Source organism: Schistocerca piceifrons, chromosome 2 (genome assembly GCF_021461385.2).
Source record: "Schistocerca piceifrons isolate TAMUIC-IGC-003096 chromosome 2, iqSchPice1.1, whole genome shotgun sequence".
NCBI lineage: Eukaryota > Metazoa > Arthropoda > Insecta > Orthoptera > Acrididae > Schistocerca > Schistocerca piceifrons.
The window spans coordinates 574241634-574265658 of record NC_060139.1 but is presented as its reverse complement, the minus strand read 5'-3'; the positions used below and the strand labels follow the sequence as shown (position 1 = coordinate 574265658).

At 41.2% G+C, this 24025-nt stretch overlaps 1 protein-coding gene across 2 annotated transcripts in view; it reads right to left on the bottom strand.

The window, feature by feature from the left end:
* LOC124777430 (protein lin-54 homolog) overlaps positions 1 to 24025 on the bottom strand; it is a 283077-nt gene that overhangs the window by 174898 nt on the left and 84154 nt on the right. For both annotated transcript variants that reach the window (XM_047252830.1, XM_047252831.1), the window contains exon 4: positions 9739 to 9963. In XM_047252830.1, the coding sequence (XP_047108786.1) occupies positions 9739 to 9963 (225 nt within the window). The remainder of the gene's footprint in view (positions 1 to 9738; positions 9964 to 24025) is intronic.

Below are 24025 nucleotides of genomic sequence, written 5' to 3'. Positions count from 1 at the left end.
TTTTAACTGTCGATTTTCTCGACAACGGCTGAGAAGTGCATCTTGGTGCTTTGCCACATTACACCTCTGGCCATGAGCTTTTATTATGCGCACTATGAATCGAATCTGAATTTCACAATTGGCGGCTTCCCCTTGTCAGTATCTATGGCCAGACGACTTGTATGGAGGAGCAGCAATACCGATTACAGGTCACAGTGAAGAGTTACAATTAAAATTCAGGGAACAACTTCAGATAGTTGAATAACATCACTTTCAAAAGACAAGCACTTTAAGCAGTGCACACCCGGAGAGTTCTTAGGAGGCACAATTTATCTGATCCAAATTTCATTAGTGTTTGGAGTGACATCTCAATGGTAAGTGCATCAGAGGTCATTTAAGAATTCAGTGGCAACTTGTGACAGGCACCTAGTAGTTGTAGGTCGTGTGGGCCTGGCACGATGCCAAGGTGTTCTGCATTCACCACTATAAAGCAATGGCATCATTTTCACAGTAACGAGGGAATTCGATTCATCACAGTGCGGCCTGTTACCACAAAATATTTATAAATTGCAAACACAAACGTTTTTCAAGAACTAGTTTACCTATTAATGAAAACCATATCAGAATACCTACACCAGTTCCTGAGATTAGCCTGAACATACAGAGACCGTGGCAGGAGACTGTAATTTACATATGCATAGACAAAAGATTTTCACAATATTTGAGAAGGAAAGTTGCTACTCACTATATAGCAGAGATGCTGAATTGCAGATAGGCACAACAAAAGATTCTCGCAATTATAGCTTGGGGCCATTAAGGCCATTGTCAACAACACACACACACACACACACACACACACACACACACACACACACACACACATTCGTGCAGACAGACAGCTCGTAGGTTGTCATGCCTACATAGAATGCAGCACAGTGGTTGCAACTTAGCTTGTAAATCACATGACCGTTTCACAGGTAACCCTGCCTTTGATGCGATAGGTCATGTTAGAGACCAGACTGGAGTAGGTGGTGGTAGAAGGATGTATGGGACAGGTCTTGATTCTAGGGCCATAACAGGGGAATGAGCCATGAGGTATGGGATTGGGGGCAGGGGTTGTGTAAGGATGGACGAATATATTGTGTAGGTTCAGTGGACGGCGGAATACCACTGTAGGATGGGGAGGATAGTGGGCAGGACATTTCTCATTTCAGGGCATGACGAGAGGTAATCAAAACCCTGGCGGAGAGTGCAATTCAGTTGCTCCAGTCTTGAGTGGTACTGAGCTATGAAGGAATGCTCCTCTATGGCCAGACGATGGGACTTTGGGAGGTGGTGGGAGACTGCAAAGATAAGGCACGGGAGATTTGTTTTTCTACGAGGTTGGGAGGATAATTACAGTCAGTGACAGCTTCAGTGAGACCCTTGGTATATTCCGAGAGATGCAACGACCCCGAGTGGCGAGGCTGTACGGAAGGGACTTCTTGGTATGGAATGGGTGGCAGCTGTCAAAGTGGAGGTACTGCTGGTGGTTAGTAGGTTTGATATGGACGGAGGTACTGATGTAGCCATCTTTGAGGTGGAGGTCAACATCTAGTAAGATGGATTGTTGGGTTGAGTAGGACCAGGTGAAGCAAATGGGGGAGAAGTAGTTGTTGTTCTGGAGGAATGTGAATAAGGTGTCCTCACCTTCAATCCAGATAGCAAAGATATCATCAATGAATCTGAACCAGGTGAGGGTTTAGGATTCTGGGTTTTTAGGAAGGATTCCTCTAGAGGCCCATGAATAGGTTGGCATAGGATGGTGCCATGTGGGTGCCCATAGTCGTACCGTGGATTTGTTTGTAGGTAATGCCTTCAAAGGAGAAGTAATTGCGGGTGAGAATATAGTTGGTCATGGAGACTAGAAGGAGTTTGTTGTTTTGGAATCCATAGGGCTTGAGAAAGGTAGTGACAAATAGCAGTAAGGCCATGGGCATTAGGAATGTTAGTGTACACGGAGGTGGCATCAGTAGTGATGAGCACGGCACCGTGTGGTAGAAGGACAGGAAATGTGGAGAGTCAGTGGAGGAAATGGTTGGTATCTTTTATATAGGAGGATAGGTTCCTGGTAATAGGTCGAAGGTGTTGGTCTACGAGAGCAGAGGTACTCTCAGTGGGGGCACAGTAGCCGGCCACAATTGGGCATCCCGTGTGGTTAGGTTTTATGGACTTTAGGAAATATGTAGAAGGTAGGAGTGCAGGGAGTGAGAGAGGGAGTGCAGGGAGTGAGAGAGAGAGAGAGAGAGTTCTGGGATGGGCCTAAGGATTTGATAGTGACTGGGGATCCTACTGGATTACCGTATTTACTTGAATCTAAGCCGCACTTTTTTTTCTGGTTTTTGTAATCCAAAACACCGCCTGCAGCTTAGAATCGAGTGCAAAGCAAGCGGAAGTTCTGAAAAATGTTGGTGGGTGCCGCCACAACTAAATTCTGCCGTCGAATATATGTAGTGCTACACAGGCAGGCTTTGTAGGCACAAAGATAAATACTGGCACCAAATCCTCTGCGTCAGTTAATAAATTTAAAAAAAAGGTGGAAGACGAGCTTTTGTTCTCCGCCCCGAGTTTCAACTACTGCATTTTCATATATTATCCAACAAAGTAAATACAAATTCCGTATTGTTCATCTTCAAATGTAGCAGCATTTCAATGTACTACAAAAATCCGACTGGCAAGACTGTTTGGGATGTTTGTTAATATGGCCAACTCTACGTTCTGAATTTTTTCCTACCTGTGAGAAGAGATGGTTGCTAATAGGAACCTGATGAAATGTGAATCACATGCAGTATTCTCTTCACCATAAGAATAATACAAATATAAACATTTTGCCATGTATTGTTTCGTGTTTGGTGCTATCTCATTTAAATCGTGTCTGCCTAATACACTACGAAACTAGAGTGAGACAACAGCAAACGCGGAAGAATATACATATCATGTCATGTTTATATTCGTATTATTCTTATGCCTAATAGTGATACAGTCATAAATGAAGCACAGCAATTGACTAGATTTTTAAATCTAAGATGACTCTAATTTCTGTGCAGAATGTAATGTACTAAAGAAGTGCTTGCAAAGATTTTCAAACGGAGAAAAATTTTCGCTAAACTCTCATTCAGAACATCTTCTATCACACGCAGTATATTATTTGGTTCTTGTTGATCATTATCAAAGAAAGCAACAGTGTAAGTAACAACAAATAGCAGTCTCTTGCCATCATTTTGCTAATGAGACGATTCCTCTCTCTCTCTTTTTTTTAATTGTAAGCTGCGGTAGTGCGCGCAAAAGCAAGCCATGCAGTGAGCGGCAACAGGCGGTAAACACGCACAATGAGAATGCGACAAACAATGCACGACACAGTACAGTAATGCATTTTCAGCTTAGAGTGACGTAAACACCTATAACAAAGAAAACGGCGCTTATCAGATCAAAGAAAAATAAGCAATCAATTCAAACCAGATGAAGCACGTGAAAAAGGAACGGTACCCGTATAAATATGGATGGAGCGCCTGGCGCATAGCAATGGCTACCTGGTAAAGCTCAACTAAGGTTACGACTCGAACCAAACTACTGTAACTGTATCGTCATTCATTCGATCTAAATTGTGTCTCATATTACAATGGACCAATTTTGTTTCAATTTGGAGATGCGGTCTAAGACTTTTCTCTCCCCTTGAATTTCGAGTCTCAAATTTCAGGTGTGGCTTAGATTCGGGAAGAATTTTTTTCCTTGATTTTGAGTCTCATTTTTCAGGTGCGGCTTAGATTCGAGTAAATGCGGTACTGGAATGGGATCGCTGTGGCAAGGTTTGTAGGTGGAAGTATCTGAAAGCTGGTGGAGTCCTTCTCCCAGTTCGAAACAACAATGGTGGAGCCTTTGTCCGCAGGTAGGATTATAAGGTCGGGATCAGTTTTTAAATGGTGAACTGCAGTTCTTTCTGTGGATGTAAGGTTAGTTTGCGTGTTGAGGAATTTGGGGAATGATGGTGAGGCAAGGTTTGAGTTTAAGAAATTCTGGAATTGGGGGCAGTGGGGGTGCATCACGGTTGGATGGAGGAGTGAACTGAGTTAGGCAAGGTTCAATATTGGTCTCTGGTTGAGTCTCATTGGCAGGGTTCATGGCAAAAAAGTGGTTCCTCTTTAGGGACTGGGCAAATGTGATAAGGTCTTTAACAAGTCCTGCATGACTTAATTTGGGAGTGGGCCAGAAGGTGAGGGCTTTGGAAAGGATTGATATTTCTGTGTTACTAAGGCTTCTGGAGGAAAGGTTCATGACTGTGTTGCATGTCTCTTTAGGTTCTGAATTCTGTGTGATGGTGAGAGGGAATTTTCGAGGGTGGGGTAGGTGTAGTAGGTCTGTGAGATGGAGTTTTTCAGTTATGAGGGGATGTGGGGGAGGTTTGGAGGTTGTTATAGAGGTGGTAGACAGTGGTACTCCAGGGCAAGAGTGGGAAGTGAGCAGGATGGAGACCTTTGTGAGGTGGTGGTGTGCATGTTGCTCAAGTTGCTGCAGACGAGTGTTTCCATGTGTGTTATGGGTTCCAGGAATTTGGGATTGCATAGCAGGAGAATTTTGCAAATGGAAAGAAAGTACTACAAGGAGGTTTGGAGCTGAGTCATCTGGTTTTTCAGGACTACGTTGGTGAGGGCTAAGGATTGGCGGAATCTGAACAGATGGAGGTCACTGTGGAAGGAAGGGTGGCAGCCGAAGATGGGTAATTTGATGGTAAGGCTATTTCATGGGACTCGATGAGCCAAGCAACAACACAGGAACAGTATGTGGGACTGTTTTCTGTATTGATGCAGATGGAAGGAGCAACGGTCCTTGGTGGTGGGAAAAATTAGGTAAATAATGTAGAACTATGACCGAAAAATTATGAAAGGATACACTCAAATACATGCGAAAAATCATGGTAAGGGCGAAATAGATGCAAAAGCGGAAAAAATGAAATGAAATCTGAGTGAGACGACAACAGCGAAAGGTGAAAACTCACTAAAATTGGCGAGATAGCAGGTCTGAGAGTGGATAAGTGTGTAGAAGGAGGATGGCAGGTATGACTGGATGAGGTGGAATTAGTGGGTGTGAACTGGGATAGAATGGAGAAAGTGTGGGGAATGAGGAGGGATTCGTAGGTTGAGATACAAGATCATGTGGCAACAGAAAGGTGAAGGAGTTAACACGCAAAATATACGGAAAATGAAGCAGGGAGAGTGATCAGTTTGAAAGTATAGGCTCAATTGTATCAGCGGAAGTAATTTGGGACATACGATGCTGCACCAACAATCAGCGTGGTCTTGTAGCCGTCTGCTGTGCGCGGCCGAGACAGTTGATACAGTGTGGATCGTAAGTAGAGCATGCAGTGCAGTTTGTAGAGTGACGAGAGAAAAACAGGAAAGACGTTGAGTATAGTGATGCAGAAGAAAATAGTAACAAAGTGAAACAGCACTGGGTTAGGATCGAAGAAAAGCCATCAGGCAAATGTCAAGCAATGAAAACTCCAGGATGGAATGTAACAATATTAGAGATCCAAGGTGAGGACACCCTATCCACATTCCTCCAGAACCTCAACAACTTACCCCCATTTGCTTCATTTTGTCCAACTCAACCCAACAAGCCACCTTCCTAGATGTTCACCTCCACCTCAAAGATCGCTACATCAGTACCTCTGCCCATATCAAACCTACTAACCACCAGCAATACCTCCACTTCAACAGCTGCCACCCATTCCAAACCAAGAAGTCCCTTCCATACAGCCTCGCCACCCGTGGTCATTGCATCTGCAGTGATGAGCAATCCCTCTCCGAATATACCAAGGGTCTCACTGAAGCCTTCACTGACCATAATTATCCTCCCAACCTTGTAGAAAAACAAATCTCTCGTGCCTTATCTTTCCAGTCTCCCACCACCTCCCAAAGGCCCATCGTCTGGCCACAGGGGAGTATTCCCTCATAACCCAATACCACTCAGGACTGGAGCAACTGATTTACATTCTCCGACAGGCTTTCCATTACCTCTCATCATGCCCTGAAATGGGGAATGTCCTCCCTGCTATCCTTCCCACCTCTCCTACAGTGGCATGCCGCCGCCCACCGAACCTACACAATATACTCGTCCATCCTTACACAACCCCTGCTCACAATTCCTGACCTCATGGATCATACCCGTCATAGACCTAGATGCAGGACCTGTCCCATACATTCTCCTACCACCACCTACTCCAGTCCGGTCACTAACATCACCTAGCCCACAAAGCCAGGGCTACCTGTGAAACCAGTCATGTGATTTACAAGCTAAGCTGCAACCACTGTGCTGCATTCTATGTAGGCATGACAACCAACAAGCTGTCTGTCCGCATGAATTGCCACCGACAAACTGTGGCCAAAAAATAAGTGGACCACCCTGTTGCTGAACGTGCTGCCAAACATGATATCCCTCATCTCAATGACTGCTTCACAGCCTGTGCTATATGGATCTTTGCCACCAACACCAGTTTTTCTGAATTTCGCAGGTGGGAACTTTCCCTGCAATACATCCTAAGTTCTCGTAACCCTCCTCGCCTCAACCTTCGTTCGTCACTGTCCTCACCGATCCAGCCCCCTCCCTGTTCCCATTCCAGCACTACACGGCATAATTTCACCACCACACCTAGTCTTTTTATTTCTCTCTTTTTCCACTACTTCCCCCTCCCCCCTCCCCTGCCGTCCGTCTAAACTGCAGCAGTTCACTGTCCACCAACCCCACCATACTATCCCTCCCCCTCCCCACCCCAGCCTCCTCCTTACCCCCACGCAGTTGCCATTCGCATAATGCACTGGTGGTGCTGCTGCTCGCAGTGTGGTTTCAGTTGCCTGAGACTGCAATCATGTGTGCATTGAGGTGAATACCAGCCACTAATTATACGAACAGTCTTTCTTTCTCTCATTAAATCCCGACAGCTTGACTGTTAATAATGTAATCCCCCAGTTCACATTACCAAACTTAGCAGTTCTGGATGGAGTCGTAGAGCATGTTTTCGATAATTGCAGAAACATGTCCAGTGTTTTTATATTTTTAACCCCATGATGGTGCCATGTAAAAGTGAAGAAATTGTACACTGAGCTACACCATGTGTCTCACATCCTCAGTCAATCACAACTATCATACAAAACAATCTATTGTTGTTGTTGTTGTTGTTGTTGTAGTCTTCAGTCCTGAGACTGGTTTGATGCAGCTCTCCATGCTACTCTATCCTGTGCAAGCTTTTTCATCTCCCAGTACCTACTGCAATCTACAATCTATTAAGGATCATATTAGAGGCAGTCAAGCAAAAATGAGAGATGGAAAAAGTATGTAAATTGTTTGTTATTTCAAAATTAATTGCCATAACTATTAATAAATTCATCACACAGTGAGACAAGATAGTCTATGTCTTTATAGAAAAATGTTTGGGTGCATCTCCTTGCCCAAATCGAATCTACAGCCACATATGTCTTTCTTCAGGGCTCCAAAAATATGGAAAGCACAGAGGAAAGGATCCGGACTGGAGGACGTGTAAGTGCTTCCCAAAGAAAAATCTGTAGGACAATCTGAACAATTTTGGCAACATAGGAGCGAGCCCCTTGTACCCTAACACAAACATCAACTCACAATCTGTCTTAAAGAGCTGATGTACACCTTGCCATTGCTGATAGTATACATTGTAAGTAACCTTCACCATCCTGCTGAGCTACTTTTTTCCAGCCATGATTTCCCTTTACTTTACCATACTGTAATGTGTTCACTGTCCTAGCTGGCATACCAAACTGACTTCATTGCTGGATTGACCGGATGTTACACTGTTCCCAACACCTTACTAGCTAAATACTTCAAAGGGAAAAGTACGTATGATATGTAGAAGAGCAGAGGAGAGTTAGTGACATAGTGAAGCTTTGAACAGAGCTCCGAGGTGTGCTTATATGGCTCTAACAGTAGATTGTTGTTGGATCAAAACCAAAGTACAATATTTTAAACTACCATGGACCTTCCATTTTCAAGGCAGTCCACATGGAAACCATGCCACTGCCACTGCTATTGGCTTTGAGATTTTTATTAAAAGTATGAGGAGCACACTACTTGTATGTAACCTGTCTTAAGGCACATGAGAAAAAGTATCAGCAACTACTAAGGACATTCTAAAAAACTTCCTACTCATCAATCCAAGAAGTTTCAACACTGGATTAATTTAAAAAATAGAGAAACATTAAGACGTTGGTTTTAATGCTTCATGTGTTCTAAACAGTCTCTCCCACCTGTGTACAATGCACAGAATCTTCATACAACCATGTGAAATTATCAAACAAGTCCTTCTTTGGGATGCTGATCGTTTCAAGTGTCACACTGATTTGAATGTCTGTTATTTTGTCACTGCATTGACTTTGTGCACTCTGTAGTCGGTCAGTATTGACAACACCAAGTCTTGTCATCCATGAAAATTTAATGCCAGAAAAGAACTATCCACATTTTACATTTCAATCACATTCCAGCAGGTGCCCAAACAACTGCTTTCATTCAGGAATCAAGGTGTGCAAGACAAACTCTGCACACACTTTTATCTTCTTAAAAACATTCTTGACAATATCATTAACACTTGATTGAGAGATATTGCTCCACTGTAATTTGTAACATGACGACATTGATACAAAGCAGTCATACATCCATTACTTAACACTGCCTGCTTACAACTGACTGGCTAATTGCACATTTGTTGTTTGTAGCTGTTACTTCAAACTGTCACTACAGTTACTGCACAAACGTCACTTACACTCCAGGTATAAAATCTGTCTCAGAACATTTTTAATAGATAGTACACGTCCCAGATTACATGAATTTTGAGGAAAAACTCATTTCACACAGCTTGAGTCATTTCTAACATTTATCTATGTTTGATTTGAATTCACAAGGTCCAGGTTTTGTTTGACTTTTATTGAATTCTAATTATCAGTCTATATTATCTTTAATATTCTTTCCTTATATTATAGTTCCTTATTACACGATCTGATGGAAGTGCTGTCAAGTGTCATGACAATTATAATGACAGTTAAGTTTTTGTTCATTGTGGCACCTTGTAATTTAAATTGGATATGTTCATGAATAGCAATATTACAAACTAGTTAACCTTTATGAAATTGCCTACAGACTGTGTATAGTATTCCAAGAAATAATGAAATGCCTAACCTCTAAACAGTTAATATAACTTTTGCTGGAAGGTAGTATGTAACATCACCTGTCTCCACCATCCACCTTGCTTATTGCTCATTATGCCAATGTTACTTTATTACCTGCCAGCTTTCCTAAATGATGAAAACCCTGTTGCTTATGTAGGCTCTTATTTGTCAGCACACAATTATGACATCTGTAAGGTTTCTTCCTTTGCATCACTCTGAAGCTGTTGCCAGGAAATCGTATGAAAGTATATGGTACTGATAGGAATATACAACACCTGAGTAAATGATTGAAAATAAAACATCTTCATGTGCATCATAAATGAAACGTTGCAGGAATTGATTAACAACAGACGCTGAACATCCCTACCATAGCACCGCTGATCAATCAATTATTATAATCTTGGTCGAACATAAGAAGCTACTTACTTTTGCATAATGTTATTATTAATGCAACAGCTTTAAATATCTTTAGATGTCACTTTGTTTCTCTTATGCAACTAATGATTATATGCTATGCTAAATAAAAAAAGTCACTAACCTGCCTAATGATGACTTTCTGAGGGCTTAGTGGCTTGACACTAGTATTAACTGTTGAAACTGCTGATGTAGCACCAGAAACTGTTGAAACACCCCCAAGAGATTGTTGCATACTTGTAGGTGCAGGCAGAATTTTTGTAGGAATCTTCACAACTGTAGATGCTGGCATTACTAATTTGGCTGGCATTTTTACTGGAGATGTTACAAACTTATTAACAACAATGTTCTGTAAATAGAGAGACAAAACTAGTAAAAAAAAGAGCGATGATATAATACTCATGTATTATCAGTACATAAAACAAAAAGAGAAGAAATGAGGAGGAGAATATCAATTCAGGAGAAATCTGAACACAGATCATACAATGCGTAAACAAATGACAATTTTCTGTATAACTGGACACCTTATGTTAAATGGAATACTCTAACAGCAACACAAGAACAAGCCTTTATGAGTGTGAAAGTGTAGCTGAAACATAAAGATCAATAGTTTGTAGTTGTAAATACAGAAGCTGCCTATTTCCTATTTTTATTCTTACACCAGAAGTGAAACCTGTTGGTATCATTTTAATAAGATGCAAGTAAATCCAGAAGAAGGATCTAATACATACAAATAGTTGCCAAAATGATATTTTAGTCCAAAAATGGCAATTTAATCAAAATTAAAAATGAAGTGGCTATGAAAAATGACCAGAAGTGGCACTGATTAGATGACGTTCTCAGCAGCATGATATAAGCCTTTAGCTCAGTAATTTCCCAAGTTTCAGCAAACTAATGCTATTTGTTCAAATTGGACAATTTGTCACTATATGAGTAAACAGGAATGAGCATGTTCATTTTCATGTTTGTAGTAAGCCTTTTAAGGTGAGAGACCATAATGCTGTTAAAATAGCACATGATACATATTTGAGCAAACCATAAGGAAGAAAATGTTACTGATATTTCAGATTATCTGGAAATTGCTCAAATACTGCAAATGACAGTGTGTGACAGGCTTTGAATCTGGCTAATGTTGATCACCGAGAACCTTATGAACAATAACCTTCCACAAAATATTTATGGAGCTTCAAGTGCAAAACTGTTTACAAGAGAGATTCACGTGCTAAGTCCATCCAAATTATGTACCAACTGGTTGCTTAAAATTATCACCTAAAAACAGTAAGGTGATGGGCTCGTATAAGCATGTCACTCAGCCCAAAATTTAAACCCACGATAACTTTGTACATTCTGTTTTTTGACTGCTTTCATGAAGGTGGACAGGGATTTTCTCCAGATTTCTTGTAGGAAGCTGCAGTTTTATCCTAACTCAGCCATAAAGGAAAATTTTTAAAAATATGATGAAATGATCCCAACTGTGTGTTTTCAACAGCTTTCATAGCACCTGATACACACAATCATTTGTTAAAACATTCAAAACTGTCACATGAATAATTAAGGTGCAGGAGGGAGGAGAGGTGGGGTGATGATGCTTAAAGTTCACATTCGTCTGTATTATTCATGTAGCTTTTTTCCATATTTATTGTTTCTCATGTTGTTTCTGCCTGTCTTCATAAGTCATAACTAGAAATAGAGTTATTCTATGAGGGTTGCCCAGGAAGTAACGCACCACATTTTTTTGGCTCAGCTGAAAACAATGCTGTGAATGGAAAATGTTATATATGTATTATTTGAAGTCTCTTGAGTGAGCACACCAAGTTTCCATCACTTCCAACAGATAGCATAGCTGTAGGACAGTTCCAAAATGGCATCCGTAGGTGATATACGTTACAAGCAACATGCCAACATTGAATTTCTCACTGCAGAGAAAGAAACTGTGGGTAATATTCACAAACACTTGTGAAAAGTATATGGAGCATCTGCTGTTGACAGAAGTACAGTTAGTCCCTGGGCATAGAGGGTGAGGTCATCAGAAGGCTGTTCGGCAGAGATCCGTGATTTGCAGCTGTCAGGGAGACCATCCATGGCTGTCACACCTGATATGCAGCAGAGCGAGCTGCTGGTGTCATTTGCGAGGACAGACGCATTACGACTCGGCAATTGTCGCTGCATCCGTCAATCAGCAATGGAAGTGTGGATACAATGATCCACACTCTTGAATATTCAAAAGTATGTGTACCGATAGGTCACACACGCCCTTGTTTCGCACTGGGAAAAGGCCACAGAATGGGATGGAGATTATGTGGAAAAATAGAGTGTGTATATAAAACACCATTCCTTCATGTGTTAAATTCTCATTATGTTCAGTAAAGAATAGTTGAAAAAAAAAAAAAAAAAAGAAGTGGTGCATTACTTTCTGAGCAACCCTCTTACTAAGGTTGGGCCCAATGCTGGATGATCTGTAATTGTCCATTGGAATGGTGTCACCAGCAAAGTGGAGCTGAGCTGGGAGCACGTGGTACAAAGCTCTAATGCACTGTCACAAATAAAATGTCTCAACATACAAAATTTACTATTTATGCACTGTTTACAAGTTTATTACATCATTAAGGTGCATTTATGTTATGTAAAATACCTTTGCACAACAGTTTTGCAAAGCAAGTCTCATCGTGTAAAGGTTCACTCTGTGAAGTGCATTACACAAGGTGGTTTTGCAGTGAAAAGAGCCCACCTGGTATCTGGGTGCACATTAAAGAGCCTTGTTCTCTCATTTTGTGTAATGTAAACATTGTTACTTCTTGTGCAGGGCCACCTCTTATCCACAAGAGGCACTAAAATTATTCCTGATGATATACTTTTTGAAATTTTAAACAATACTGTAAACTTGTGTATAAATTACATGCCATAAGGAATTACAGTGTTACAGCTTTCCTTCCTCGAACCATTACAGCTTCTCTCAACTTCTCATTCATTTCTTCTTTCTTCCATACGTAAGTTCCCATTTCCCATACTCATAACTGATAGAATTATTCCTTGCTCCACCAGTGATAATCTCATTTTGTTTGGTCGCTGAAAAACTTGGGCAGACAAGTTTGGTCCGCTCCTTGTGAACTGTAGCTACCACATTTTAAAGTGCACTTGCTTTGAAGGACCATCTTTTCAGGTCCCTACACTGTGCCAACTAGCATAGTGTAATTTGAGATCCAGAAACCTCATCATCTCTTTAAACGTATGAAAATTGTACCCCAGCCTCAACTCAGAATAGTTTAAAACAGAACAGGAATTATTAAAAAGAATGCATGCAGACTTCTTGGTTCAGAAATTAAACCCCTTCTCTCTGCTCATTCCTTCAACCACCGAATAGTCATTTGCAATTGATGATTTGTAATTGCAAGGATCAAAGAGGAACAAATGACAAACAAATCACAAAAAATAAAGAACACTGGACACCATGTGTAACTGTCAACATTACACTATTAAAAGCTATGCAAAGAGAGGGTAAGGAGCCACAAAGCACTTAAAAATGGTGAGAAGTGTGACATAATATTTTGAAAAGTTTATTAGATGTGACAAATTATTTCAATAAACAGATGGGACAGAAGTGAATTGTTTTCATTTTTGACAACATCCTGGTTAACACCCTAATAAATTTATCTATTATGACCCTGGACAGAGTATGGCCATTTTTTTTCCTTCGCACAGGTTTATTAATACATGCAGGTACACTGTTAACTCAGTATTGGTAATTTGATACTGGTAGCCTAATCTTAATTCACAAACAAAATATACATAAAGTTTTTACAATTTGTGTCATTCTACACTTCAGTACAAAAAGAAAATCAACAAAATATTTTTGGGATACTGTTTCTTAGGAATCTAAGCAAAAAATGAAGTAAACATACTATATTTTCTTTTCAGGATTTTTCATAATTGTTTCTGCCTCTTCTACCTTCACAATTTGTGCAGTCTCATGCACCTTTTTAAGTGAAGCTTGAGAGTAGTTCTCATGCCTCCTTAGATAGTCGGCGTTCTTTTCTGTTGTCTTTCAGGGAGTTGTCTCATAGTCAATTGATTTTTTTCATCTTATTTGTCTTTTTACTCCTCCTTTCCGAATAGCTTCGGTTTTGTTCGTCTTTCTGCTTTTCTTCTATTTCAAGTTTTCTTTTCCTTTCTTCTTTTCACATTCTTCCTTATAAGCAGTATAATTTGCATGTGCTTGCTGTCCATACACAGAAAGAAAATGGTTGTACTGCCCTCAAGCATTGCTAACAATCAAAACACTGTTTAAAATTCTTTTGGTCATCCCTGCTTTGTCTTCTCCTAAGGTGTGCTTCAAAATGGAATATTTTCTGTGTCTGCACTTCCAGGGAATGATGTAACAGAAGCCTTAACAAATTTTGAAACATTTGGATACCATAACTTCATGGATGATGAATCTCTTTTTGAGATGTGCCACTGCTGCCAGTAACTGTCAATATCTTTGTTATCTGAATCTGGGTCATCTTTTTCAAATGGTCCAACCTCCCACTTGTCTAATAAGTAATCCTGCCAGACATCAAATGTCAATTTTTGAAACCTTCTGATCTTTATTTTTCCTCTGGGGTCTAAAAACTTAATGTTTATGGGCTTTCTTTAAAAACTACACCTTATCATGTCCTTCTACTTTACCAGGCTCTTTAGTTACCTGCCCGCTAACAACTAGATCAAAAGAAAGCAGATTACCTGATGTAAAGGGTTCATCATTCAGAAATGCTCTCAATTTCCTCTACCTTCACAATATGAAGTCAAAAGGTTTGAAGCATGTTTTCTATTTCTGTGTGCAACTTGTGATGAAAAGTGTTTGGCTTTGCAAACAGTGAGCAAACTTACTGAATAGTTCTACAGATGAAATCATGAAATGAGGTTCTGCTTTCATTGACAAGTTTTTTTAAAGCATTCACAATGGCACTGTAGGATTTGGACTCAATAGTCGTAGAATTCTTTTTTAAGGGCATATACTTAAGAAAGTATTATTGAACGCTATCCCACTGTTCCAAAACCCTGCTGGCTAAAGGTCCTAATGTAAGACACCATGTGGTTGCATGCCTCAAGAACTTGTGATATGGAATGTTGAACTTAGAGTGAATTCCTTAAAGTTCTTCCCAGCAAATAGGCCAACTGCCAAAATAAAGGTAAATATTGACCAGAAATTTGGATGCTTCTTCACCTAAACACTTCACAGTCATTATGCATTGTACGAATGTTACAAGTTTCAATGTTTATACGTTGTCTGCCTCGAGTCTTCTGGACATCATTATCTCAAAACTTTAACACTTCTTCATTGATGTTAGGTCCATGTGATGCCACATAAGGCATTTATTAGGGACAAGTTGACTTCAGAAAGTGCTTAACATAATTTCTGATCCAACATTTCACCATACGCTTTGCAAATTCAGAAAATTGTTAGATGACATATTCTTATGGAACACTTACTCTCCCATCAAAATGTCAAGGTTGTTTGTAATTCTTTTTTACCTTTAACTTTAACAGTTTCATCGAAAATCAATGTGTAATATTACAAACATGCTTCATCTAACATATGTTCCCAGAAATATGGTGCCAGTCCATCAGTTACTAGGTATCCCATTTTCTTAGACAAAAGCGAACACTATCACAGATCATCATCTCAAAAACATTACAAATATCATTTGATGAATCCATAGAGCAATGGAAATTACCAATTCCATTGTCCAAATCAATTCAGCAGTGATGGAACTATCCTCAATATTTAACGTCCATACTGTCTGCGAATTTTAAGGTTGTGTCTGAACTGAAAGTTGTAAATATAAGTGATGGGGGTCAACGTTTAATTTCAAAGTTACATTCATGTTTCGTTCAGAATGAGTTGTTAAAATTGCCCGAAAGCTTTGTCTCAAAATTAATAGAGCAAGAACTTACACAGCAAAGTAGCTCACTTTCACTAATTTTTTTCTCCCTATAGAGAGACTTTACTTTTCAAACTGTCTTTTTCAATCCAGTCACTATGGGATTTACATTTTCTCATTTCAAACAGTTTATTTTCAAAACTGAACAAACGCAGCAGCAGTTTTGTTACTACAGCAAAATTAGAATCCGGGGAAAAAAAGAAGCAGTCATAATAGATGATCATTTGACTGTAACTAAAAAAAGGAAAAATGTAAAAGGAGAAAAAAAAAGAAAAAATGAATAATCTGTCACAAACTTCAGAAGCCTCTCAGGTTAAAATTTATATATTTTCATCACTGGAGCATTCCACAAAGTCAAATTAACGATAATGAATACAGAAACTTCCAAACAAAAATAAATAACTCACTTTCTTCCTAAACAGATAAAAAAGGTTGAAAAAGGTGATAATGTTTAAAAAAGTTGACTAAAGGCGAGAAAGACAACTGATGATTCACCCAACAAAGACAGTCCCACCTAAAACACTACATTGAGGGGCACTGTTCTCTTGCTCAAAGTGATCACAGAGGACTATTACAGAGTCTGTATCTAAAATATCATGTTGACAGGAAAAACCACGAAGTTGGGAAGAAATCCTCAAAACCCAACTTCATGGACCTGCCTGAGGATATTGTGCCTCCAAATGTTATCATGGGCCTTCTTGTTGTTTAGCCACTTCCAGAAGGGACAGATTATTAAAGATGAAGTGATATTTCCTGAACCCACACTGAAAGCAACTAAAAGACTGCTTAGACTAAGGTTCAGACTAGGTGGCAGTTGACCATCCACTCCATTGTCTTTCCCACACAGCTAGTGTGGCAACACTACAATAACTATCTGGGCATCTCAGTCCCCCCTCAGGCTTTGAAAGGAGAATTAAAATTGCCTCTCACCATGAGTCAGGAGTGTGTCCTGACACTCAATGAAGTTAAAAAGGGCAAAGAGGATTTCTTTGCTTCACTCTGAGGAGCTGTAAAACAATATAATGGACCCTATTGTGACCAGGCGACATATCATGAGCTGCAAAGTACACAGAATCCCGCACCCACACGGAAAAGGGGCAGCTGTATTTTTCAACAGTGGTGTAGCTGAAGTCTCAACAGCCCCTCTTGGCAGCCACCCTGTAGCACTGGAAAGCCGAATACTGACTGCCAGTGCAGGTAACTGTGGCAAAATAGGTCACCATAGTGTGGGTAGTGTCTTGCAGGTTGGTCAGGAGACTTCAATTCTCATTACAGCAGTAACTAGGCACCTCCCTCCTCTTCCAGAAACCCTCCTGGTGGTCCCCCACACAACTGTATTCTTAGTGGAATGGTTTATGGTGTTCAAGAACTGTTGCCATAATCTTTTTTTCCTTTCATTAATAACAAGGTGACATTTTGCCCTTGATACCCGAAAGACTGTGGAGTTCTCAGCAATTGGCGGGCACCTGGACTTACACAGAGCTACCAATCTTATCTAGATTGAACAGCAGCATTAGTTGCTCCACCAAGGGACAGGCTTTCTTTTCACCTAACCCAAAGAATGTAGAATGGATGCTTCAGCAGTATGGTGGATCATTTTGGTAATATGATCCAGCAATTCCTGGACATTCGCCTATATCATATCCTGCAAGTTGTATGTAGAACATAATCTCTGCCCTGCTGAGCACCCATTATGGTGGTTTTCTTTCAGGCACCATTCTGACTGGCAGTTGAAACCACATTGGGAAATGATCACTTGGGTGCAAGTAATTGACCACTTCCCATTAAGTAGTGCATGCAAGGGCCAGAGAGCAAACCGAGAGATTGATAGCAGTGAATGATCCTGTTGCAGTGCTGAAAGTGCATGTCCACTCTATATTCAATGGACACACACATGAGAAGGCTCTCAAATTGATCTATACCTTGGGTAGATGGCTGCAGATCCCCAAAAAACACTGTGCAATCATATCACTACAGAAGACAAAGGAGGGGGGAGGGGGGGTGAGCTGAGTAAGGAGAGCATGGAAAGTTTCATTGTCTAGCTTCTTATTGTGGCGGGCAGAGGGAACATATGGTCAACCTGTGAAGCATGTGCGTTGATACAGAGTCTGCTTGTAGGCTAGTTGTGAGGAAGAGGAACAATAAGTAGTAAACATTGTTTACAAAAATTGCCATTCCTCCCCTATCTCTCTCTACACTAAGGTTACCCTTTTTGCAGAGAATGTAAGCACATAGCTCAGGTTAAAATTAGCCCTCCAATCAGCAGCCTGCCGTGTGACTTGTCCAGCATCAACTGACACTGATGTCGACCACAGAAGCATTCCCACAATGCAGTGGGATGGTTCTCTCTAGAAAAGGAAGAAATGAAGCTTAGAGTCAAACATAGAAAATATAAATCTGAATGGTCCGACACAGATTAGAAACTGTAATCCTCCTGAATGTTCTCTGTGAAGGGTGGAACAGAGAAGTCAATTGCATTTACATCAAAGATACTTACTCCAGTTCAGGAGCATTAATCTCAGATTGAAAAGGAAGCATTGGCCATAATTTTTTGTGTCCATAAATTTTCACCATTATTTTAAGTAGTTACAAATTTCATCTTATCACCTACTATAAACTGACCATACCATTTTTGAAGGCAAGGTTAAATTGCAATGGCATATACTGTACCACCTTCATTATTACGCTCTCTATTTGGCAAACCATGAACCATGGACCTTGCCGTTGGTGGGGACACTTGCGTGCCTCAGCGATACAGATAGCCGTACCGTAGGTGCAACCACAAGGGAGGGGTATCCGTTGAGAGGCCAGACAAACGCGTGGTTCCTGAAGAGGGGCAGCAGCCTTTTCAGTAGTTGAAAGGGCAACAGTCTGGATGATTGACTGATCTGGCCTTGTAACAATAACCAAAACGGCCTTGCTGTGCTGGTACTGCGAACGGCTGAAAGCAAGGGGAAACTACAGCCGTAATTTTTCCTGAGGGCATGCAGCTTTACTGTATGATTAAATGATGATGGCGTCCTCTTGGGTAAAATATTCCGGAGGTAAAATAGTCCCCCATTCGGATCTCCGGGCGGGGACTACTCAAGAGGATGTCGTTATCAGCAGAAAGAAAACTGGCGTTCTACGGATCGGAGCGTGGAATGTCAGATCCCTTAATCGGGCAGGTAGGTTAGAAAATTTAAAAAGGGAAATGGATAGGTTGAAGTTAGATATAGTGGGAATTAGTGAACTTCGGTAGCAGGAGGAACAAGACTTCTGGTAAGGTGACTACAGGGTTATAAACACAAAATCAAATAGGGGTAATGCAGGAGTAGGTTTAATAATGAATAGGAATGCGGGTAAGCTACTACAAACAGCATAGTGAACGCATTATTGTGGCCAAGATAGATACGAAGCCCACACCTACTACAGTAGTACAAGTTTATATGTCAACTAGCTCTGCAGATGACGAAGAAATTGAAGAAATGTGTGATGAAATAAAAGAAATTATTCAGATTGTGAAGGGAGACGAAAATTTAATTGTCATGGGTGACTGGAATTCGAGTGTAGGAAAAGGGAGAGAAGGAAACATAGTAGGTGAACATGGATTGGGGCTAAGAAATGAAAGAGGAAGCCGCCTGGTACAATTTTGCACAGAGCACAACATAATCATAGCTAACACTTGGTTTAAGAATCACGAAAGAAGGTTGTATACATGGAAGAACCCTGGAGATACTAAAAGGTATCAGATAGATTATATAATGGTAAGACAGAGATTTAGGAACCAGGTTTTAAATTGTAAGACATTTACAGGGACAGATGTGGACTCTGACCACAATCTATTGGTTATGAACTGTAGATTAAAACTGAAGGAACTGCAAAAAGGTGGGAATTTAAGGAGATGGGACCTGGATAAACTGAAAGAACCAGAGGTTGTACAGAGTTCCAGGGAGAGCATAAGGGAACAATTGACAGGAATGGAGGAAAGAAATACAGTTGAAGAAATATGGGTAGCTATGAGGAATGAAATAGTCAAGGCAGCAGAGGATCGAGTAGGTAAAAAGACGAGGGCTAGTAGAAACCCTTGGGTAACAGAAGAAATATTGAATTTAATTGATGAAAGGAGAAAATACAAAAATGCAGTAAATGAAGCAGGCAAAAAGGAATACAAACGTCTAAAAAATGATATTGACAGGAAGTGCAAAATGGCTAAGCAGGGATGGCTAGAGGACAAATGTAAGGATGTAGAGGCCTATCTCACTAGGGGTAAGATAGATACTGCCTACAGGAAAATTAAAGTGACCTTTGGAGAAAGGAGAACCACTTGCATGTATATCCTGAGCTTTGAGGGAAACCCAGTTCTAAGCAAAGAAGGGAAAGCAGAAAGGTGGAACGAGTGGATAGAGGGTCTATACAAGGGCGATGTACTTGAGGACAATATTATGGGAATGGAAGAGGATGTAGATGAAGATGAAATGGGAGATATGATACTGCGTGAAGAGTTTGACAGAGCACTGAAATACCTGAGTCGAAACAAGGCCCCCGAAGTAGACAACATTCCATTGGAACTACTGACGGACTTGGGAGAGCCAGTCCTGACAAAACTCTACCATCTGGTTAGCAAGCTGTATGAAACAGGCGAAATACCCTCAGACTTCAAGAAGAATATAATAATTCCAATCGCAAAGAAAGCAGGTGTTGACAGATGTGAAAATTACCGAACTATCAGTTTAATAAGTCACAGCTGCAAAATACTAACATGAATTCTTTACAGACGAATGGAAAAACTAGTAGAAGCCAACCTCGGGGAAGATCAGTTTGGATTCCGTAGAAACACTGGAACATGTGAGGCAATACTGACCTTATGACTTATCTTAGAAGAAAGATTAAGGAAAGGCAAACCTACGTTTCTAGCATTTGTAGACTTAGAGAAAGCTTTTGACAATGTTGACTGGAATACTCTCTTTCAAAGTCTAAAGGTGGCAGGGGTAAAATACAGGGAGCGAAAGGCTATTTACAATTTGTACAGAAACCAGATGGCAGTTATAAGAGTCTAGGGACAGGAAAGGGAAGCAGTGGTTGGGAAGGGAGTATGACAGGGTTGTAGCCTCTCCCCAATGTTGTTCAATCTGTATATTGAGCAAGCAGTAAAGGAAACAAAAGAAAAATTCGGAGTAGGTATTAAAATTCATGGAGAAGAAATAAAAACTTTGAGGGTCGCCGATGACATTGTAATTCTGTCAGAGACAGCAAAGGACTTGGAAGAGCAGTTGAATGGAATGGACAGTGTCTTGAAAGGAGGATATAAGATGATCAACAAAAGCAAAACAAGGATAATGGAATGTAGTCTAATTAAGTCGGGTGATGCTGAGGGAATTAGATTAGGAAATGAGACACTTAAAGTAGTAAAGGAGTTTTGCTATTTGGGGAGCACAATAACTGATGATGGTCGAAGTAGAGAGGATATAAAATGTAGACTGGCAATGGCAAGGAAAGCGTTTCTGAAGAAGAGAAATTTGTTAACATCGAGTATAGATTTAAGTGTCAGGAAGTCATTTCTGAAAGTATTTGTATGGAGTGTAGCCATGTATGGAAGTGAAACATGGACGATAAATAGTTTGGACAAGAAGAGAATAGAAGCTTTCGAAATGTGGTGCTACAGAAGAATGCTGAAGATTAGATGGGTAGATCACATAACTAATGAGGAAGTATTGAATAGGACTGGGGAGAAGAGAAGTTTGTGGCACAACTTGACCAGAAGAAGGGATCGGTTGGTAGGACATGTTCTGAGGCATCAAGGGATCACCAATTTAGTATTGGAGGGCAGCGTGGAGGGTAAAAATCGTAGAGGGAGACCAAGAGATGAATACACTAAGCAGATTCAGAAGGATGTAGGTTGCAGTAGGTACTGGGACATGAAAAAGCTTGCACAGGATAGAGTAGCATGGAGAGCTGCATCAAACCAGTCTCAGGACTGAAGACCACAACAACAACATTTGGCAAATTTCCAATATTCCATTTGTTACTTTACTTCTGTGAAGCATTATAATGCAAATGCCCCATCTAGCCATCCAGCAGGTACAGATCATGAATTTGTTCGCCAGGAAACAGATAATTAACTGGAGACATTGCTCCACATTCTCAGCGTGACGTGCTTCTTCACCTGGTGTTGCAGTATACCTGGCAGGCTTGTCTTCCCAGCTCTCTGGTGCATACCCACTAGGCCTTCACTCTAGTTTTCTTCAGTGGCAGCAAGTTCAGGTCAGGCAAGGTGAGTGCTTACAGAGGAAGAATGGCGCTGGGTAGTGATACTGCTATTTCTTGAATGTCGGATGCTTCAATTTGTGCCTCAGTTCCACTAGGAGATTTCTAGGTTCAAGTAACTGGCGTGACACTATATCTACTGACCTTGCAACACAAAAATGTTGTGACAGTCTAACCTCTGCCAGATACACCAATCAGCTGCACCCTAGTCATCCTCACTGTAGCCCACACCAAATATCCACAGGAGTGTGTTCATGCCCAGATTCCAGGTTCCTTTTGGGGTCTATGTGATTAATCATTGTGGGCATCTTCTCGCACATCCTGTATGTAATCATCTTCCAGCTGACAACAATGGGACCCTTGTAGTGGATCTTCACAATAAAGGATGCACATAATATATACTATACAGCCTCAAATGAGCTGTCAGAACAAACTTTTAAACTGCTAATGCTGAAAGTTTTAGGATCTACTAAACTGGCTTCAGTGAATAACACATTCCTAGGTTCTTGCAGGTTCATGCCCATCAAAGGACAAAGCCTGGCAGAGCTTCCTCAGGTGCTCTTACAAGACAGTTTTTGGACCTTGTCTCGACCCCTGGTACACAAAGCAGACACAGCCAGTCCATTCCATGTGAATACCTCAGTGTGCGTGCACACATTTCAGAAGCATTTCCGAGAGCCTGTCGCAGGACAGAGGTACCAGCTGGTGTTGGTACCACACCACATGTGAAGCAATCAGCTCTCATTGTGGGCCCTTGGCCTGCATCTCTTTTGTCCGGGAGTCCATCAACTCCCATCGTTGCAGCCCTATCACAGCTTTCTCCTCTCCCAGGTACCTGAGGCTAGCTGCCTGGTCTTTCCTTATCATAAGCTGAGAGAAACGTCATGGATCAAACTGGCTTCATCAATGGTTTAAACAGTAATCCTGGCGAATCCTGGATGGGAAACTACACTCAAACTAGTCCCTGGGCCTAAGTGAGAAGCTCCAAATCTGGCACTGCCATCCCTGGCTGCTTCAGATGTCTTCCTGGGGGCTTTAGTTGTGACATCACCCAGATCCTGGCAGCTTCCACTGTGCTGTCCTCCACTACAGTGGTTGTTTGGTTGGTTAGTTTAATGATTAAAGTGGACAAGCTATGATGTCCTGAATCCCTCCACAGGCAAGTCAACAAAACTACACACCAAAGAAGGACCTATTGCGCAAAACACTCAGAAAGGGAGAACCGATAGAGGTACTCAAGGGTACCCTCCACCACACACCGTCAGGTGGCTTGCGGAGTATGGATGTAGATGTAGAAAGGAGCTGCTGCCTCTGTTAGGAGGCTGCTCAAGGAGCTAGTACAAAAGGCGCCAGTTGCCGCTCTTACCCCACAATAATATATCACATCCAGTATCTGCAACATTGAAGGGGATGCCGAGCCGTATGCACAACTTCCATGTTATAGACAGGACTGGACCAAAGCTTTGCAGAGCTGTAGCACAGCAGAGCTGTCTGTGTCCCAGTTGGTATTGTTGGGGCACTAAGGGGCATTGAGGTGTGACCAACATGTCTGCTTCAGTTGACCTAGATGGGGAAGCCATGTCAACTGGGCATAACATTAGTCCCAAAAAAAGACTGCTGTCCACCACATTGAGGGACTGGCCATCAAGGTACAAGTCCGGATGGAGATGGACTACATGGTGATGAGAAATGCGTAATACAGTTCTTGGCAGCCAAAAGTTGGAAACCATGAGTAAAAGCCCGAGAGAGAGAGACACTCAAAACAAAACCCTGTGGAAACCCATTCTGGAGATGGGAGGTGCTATGGGAAGCACCAACCTGTACCTGAAAAGTGCAAGATGAAAGAAAATTCTGGATAAAAATATGGAGCAGACCACAGAGGCCCCACTCATGTAAGGCGGGAAGGGTGTGGTAGTGTCATGTGGCATCATAAGCTTTATGCAGAGCAAAGAAGATTGCACCAAGGTGTTAATACTGGCAAAAACCATTCTGATACTAGGCTCCAGGTAGACTAAATTACCCACAGTAGAATGGCCTCTGTGAAGTCTAGGTCGAAGCCAAAAGGTCCTGGGATTCAAGGATCTAATACAACCTTTGACTCAACACACGTTCAAGTAACACACAGAGGGCATTGGTTAAACTGATTGGATGATAGCTGTTCATTTGATTTCGAAACTGGAATAGTGACACTTCCTCACCAGTGGCAAGGGAATTCCTACTTGCTCCAAAGACAGTTGTAATGGA